The following is a 4504-nucleotide window of genomic DNA, read 5'->3' on the forward strand; positions in this document are numbered from 1 at the left end:
CCCTCCCCCCTTCCTGTAATTGTTTTAAAAAAAAAATGTTTTTGAAAATATTTTAGATTTTTAAAATTTCAATTACTCGCACCAACCGCCCCTTTCATCACAAGTCACAACCATCACTGTTGCTAGCTACTACTATGAACTGCTACCACACTTGCCTCCTCTATCATTATAATTATATCAATTGCCATCTTCTCCTCCATCTTTGTAGCCACTGTCATCTCCACCACCAATATAGTCAATTCTTACCACCAACAAATAAACTCCGCCATCATAACTAGCATCGTAGTCAATTACCACCATACATTCTTTTGTCACCATCACCATCACTACTACCGCCACCACTACTATCAACCACTCCACTATTGTGGTCAATCTCTACTATCAACCATGCACCTCCATCATCATAACAACACCGTCGCCAGCTGCCACAAATACATCACCAACCACTACAAATTCTTCAACCAACACAATCAACAATCAACACTGTCAACTACTAACATCAACCAACTCCATCACTACAACTACCAACACCACTACCAATTCCATCATTATGCCACAACACCAACCATCTCCACCGTCATAACTATCACCACCACCATAACTAGTCACTAACAACAACTATTAGCATCACCACCACCTCAATAAACTATCTCCACCATCACTAGCAAATATAAGTATTTCATTTTATTTTTTTTTATCAAATAATGATTTTTATTTTATTAATTCTTTTTAATTTGCATTTTATATGTATATTCAGATGTCGAAAAATAAATCGTATTAATCATTCAATGTTTAGATCTAGAAACAACATCATAATCATTCAGATGTATATTAGATTCAAACGCCTAAATTTTAATAAAAATAAATAAAAAGCCTTAATCTACGAAAATAAAGGTAAGTTTATTTACACCCTTTACTAAAGTATCTAACCGGGTCAATGCATGGATTACCGGTTTACCCTTTCAACAAATTAAAGTGTGTCAGGTAATAGGAATATTATGGTTACCTAATGGATTAATTAAAGGAAGATTCACGATCTATATAATATTATTATTTTTATTTTAAAAAAGATTTCAAATAAACACACACATACCCAAAAGTGGATACAAATATATATGCTATATATCCATGGATAAAGACTTCCAACAAATATTTATGTCAAAGCGTTTGATTTACTTCTGATATCATGCATGTCCTAATTAATAACACAAAAAGGGGTGATGGAACGAGTTACTTAACTTGTTCCCTTCTACTATGATGCGGAATTATGAACTATAGGTAAGTATGAACATAGTATTTTTACGTGGAAAATATCTGGATTATAAGGATAAAAAACCACGATCTACATCCCTACAAGATTTGTCACAAATTCACTAAAACAAGTGAGTCTCAATAGAATTCAGATTACAAGAATTGAAATGTAGGAATCAAGTCTAGTCCCTCAAATAACAACCTACACATATTATTGTGTCTCTCTTCAAAGCTACCCTTAACAATTGTTTATATCTATGATTATATGTAGGTTCAAGGAAGTCAAGAATGGTGGGAGCATTGACAAGGACTCCACTCCAAGAAGGATATGTGAGCTATCCATGGGAGAAGAGAATGAATGAGTTGCTAGCAGTTCCAAAGTCAAGTAACTTTTACTCACTACTTCTCTTGCCAAAAGCCTCAGACAAAGGTTCAATTGGTTATAATGATTTAGAAGACACACTTTCTAGAGCAAATGCTTGGCTCATTGCTTCTCAAGCCTCTGGTGTTCCCATTGTTTTCATGAATATCCAGACTGAATCTCTACTTACCAAGGTACCTAAATATTCACGTCAATCTTTTCATTCACAAAAAAAATAAAAAAAAAATCTATTTTTTCAAATGAAATATATGTTCAGACTCAACTTCAATTTCACTTACTGTATCTTTCAACCTCAACTAAATATTGTCTAAATGTCTAATTCACCGGTATTTTAAATATTGAAGTTCAATATTTTGCAAGTAATTGTAAAGAAAAGTACCCTCAGCCTAACTCAATCCCAAAACCTAGCATATGAGGGGAGGATTGCCCAAGACCTAGGACTGGACAGGTGAAATGTGGACAATATATGATTGGTTGGAGGGGTGGGTGGGTGGGTGGGCAACATCAGAAATAATGAATCGGGTGGGCCTAACTTTAATACTATGCGAAGAAAAGAATCTTGAGTTTAACTCAACCCCAAAACAAAAAAATATCTTATTATTAGATGAAATTTATGTTCACATACAACTTTAACTTCCCATACTGTTTTTTTCAACCTCAACTAAATATCGTCTAAACGCCTAATTCACCAGTATTTTAACTATTGAAGTTCAATGTTTGCAACCCTAACTCAACCGGAAAAAAAAAATGGATCATGAGGGAAAAATTGCCTAAAACCAAGGACTAAACATCTGGATCGGGAACAATATAAGTTTAAAGGGGCTAACATCAGAAATAATGAACTGGGTGGGCCTGATTGACTCTGATATCATGTAAAGAAATGAGTTTTAAGCCTAAGTCAACCCCAAAAGTTGACTCATGAGGGGAAGATTATACAAGAGCATATAAAGATGTGCGACTCCAGCGGTTATTTGCTTAACGATTTTTGCTTAGCTCTGCTACAAATGGCAAATATATTAATATTGAACATCTATCTATGTAAAATCAAGTTATGACAGTAATTAACATTCCTCTGTACTTATTTTCTCATAGATATCAGGGGAGACAGCTTCGTGCACTGTAAGTGCCGGATCACTTTCTGATTTATCAAACCTTGCAAATGCAAGTTTGTATGGTTTTGAAGATTACCATGGAGTGGATATTGGTGTTGTTCGAGCAGTTCGTCTTTGGTTTTCCCCACTTGGAGGAGAGATTCCTATTGACATTATAATCAAAGAAAATGATGTAAAACTTGGATTTGCCATCAGCCGAACAGAAGAGGTAACTAACTTCTATCTTCCATCACGATCCATAAAATTTAACATTGATTATTTTACAACATTAGTGTACATATTTTACTTGTTAGCATGTCGACATTAGTGTACATATTTTACAACATTAGTGTACATATTTAACTTGTATCCAATTAATTAGTTTGAGAAGTTAGATGTAATATGTTAAAGTACAAGAAGAAATCTTCTATAATCTTAGATCACATTTTTACTAGCTATGATAAAGTTCATTTTTGTAAGCCAAACTTGACCAATTGTTCATTCAAGATTAGACCATGTTAGTATCTCAAAATTATGTAGTATTGTAATGTGTGTTTGATCTTAAAAGTTAGAACACACTGGTTAGAATGAGATTAATTTACTTTAATTACGTAAAATCTCGCTAACCATATATTTAAATTCTATTGTTTTTAACTTCTCATTATTATTCTCTTTTTAGGGGTTTATTCACATATCATCAGTAGCTGAAGGTGATGAGGATGCACCTTCATCAAGATCAGGGCTTAGCAATCTATACAAAGAAGCAAGGAAAGAGTGCAAGCTTTTAGTTGTATCAAGAATATCCAACCAAAAGGTACTTCCATGGATCGTTTCTCCAACGGGGGCAGTCAGGTGCTTTGATACCATCTCTCTGAGTCAAAAATTGTCTTTGCATCGACATGCAAAGGTTCCCATTCTTATGCACGTGTTCCTTTGGGACCGTTCTGTCCCCGTGCCAAATGCTGGTATGATTAATCGGCCGAGGACTATTTCCCCGACTATGCTACCATCGTTGCCACCTGAAGTTCGGTTGGCACGCCAACCGAATGATAATCAGGTGATGCCATTGCCTCTAGAAGTTGAAGATGAGATAGGAAGTCAGAGCGATGAATCAGAACTAAGGCATGTCAGGGACACTGCTGGGGAATCTTCTTTTCGCTTCCATGATTTTTCTCTACCAAATAATTGGGTGTAAGTATTTTCTTCTAACGTTGTTTGATGTACATAAAGATGACAAGTTTTGTAACTAAGGGTGATCAGTTTAAGGGGCATTTGTAACAGCTTATTCCGCTATGGAGTTTCAATCATTAAACTCTATAAGGTAACAAAAAATTTGCTGTTTAGTCAGACTTGTATGCATTTTCGAGAGCAATGGTGATGTCTGGTTGATTGTATCATGGCAGATAACAGATGAAACAAATAAGCAGCATTATTATTAAGTTTTATGCTTCAACATGATTGCTTAAGTTTTATGACTAATAAACAAGCTCTAATGCTGTACTCTTCCAGAATGACATGAATGAGAGTTGTTACCTCCCCTTCTTAGTGTCTTCCCGTTAATTTGCTCTGTTTACGTACTTTTAGATAAACTTTTAAATATTACTTCCTCCATTCACTTTTACTAGTCATATTTTGATTTGACACACATATTAAGAAAACAATGATTGACATGACTATTTTACTGCACTACCCTTGTCAATATTACTCTCTCCGTTCACCATATAAACATATTGCGCTTAACTGGGTGATATCCCCCCAAGGGGTAGTTAGTTACTCATGC

General features: G+C 34.9%; 1 protein-coding gene across 1 annotated transcript in view; it reads left to right on the forward strand.

The window, feature by feature from the left end:
* The window catches only part of LOC125844856 (uncharacterized), a 9763-nt gene extending 5590 nt beyond the window's left edge, over positions 1–4173 (forward strand). Inside the window, exons 3-5 of the mRNA XM_049524213.1 lie at positions 1523–1806; positions 2726–2953; positions 3404–4173. Of these exons, the coding sequence (XP_049380170.1) occupies positions 1523–1806; positions 2726–2953; positions 3404–3919 (1028 nt within the window). The 3' untranslated portion in view covers positions 3920–4173. The remainder of the gene's footprint in view (positions 1–1522; positions 1807–2725; positions 2954–3403) is intronic.
* Positions 4174–4504: the final 331 nt, after the last annotated feature.

This window comes from Solanum stenotomum, chromosome 11 (genome assembly GCF_019186545.1).
Source record: "Solanum stenotomum isolate F172 chromosome 11, ASM1918654v1, whole genome shotgun sequence".
In the NCBI taxonomy this organism is placed as follows: Eukaryota; Viridiplantae; Streptophyta; class Magnoliopsida; order Solanales; family Solanaceae; genus Solanum; species Solanum stenotomum.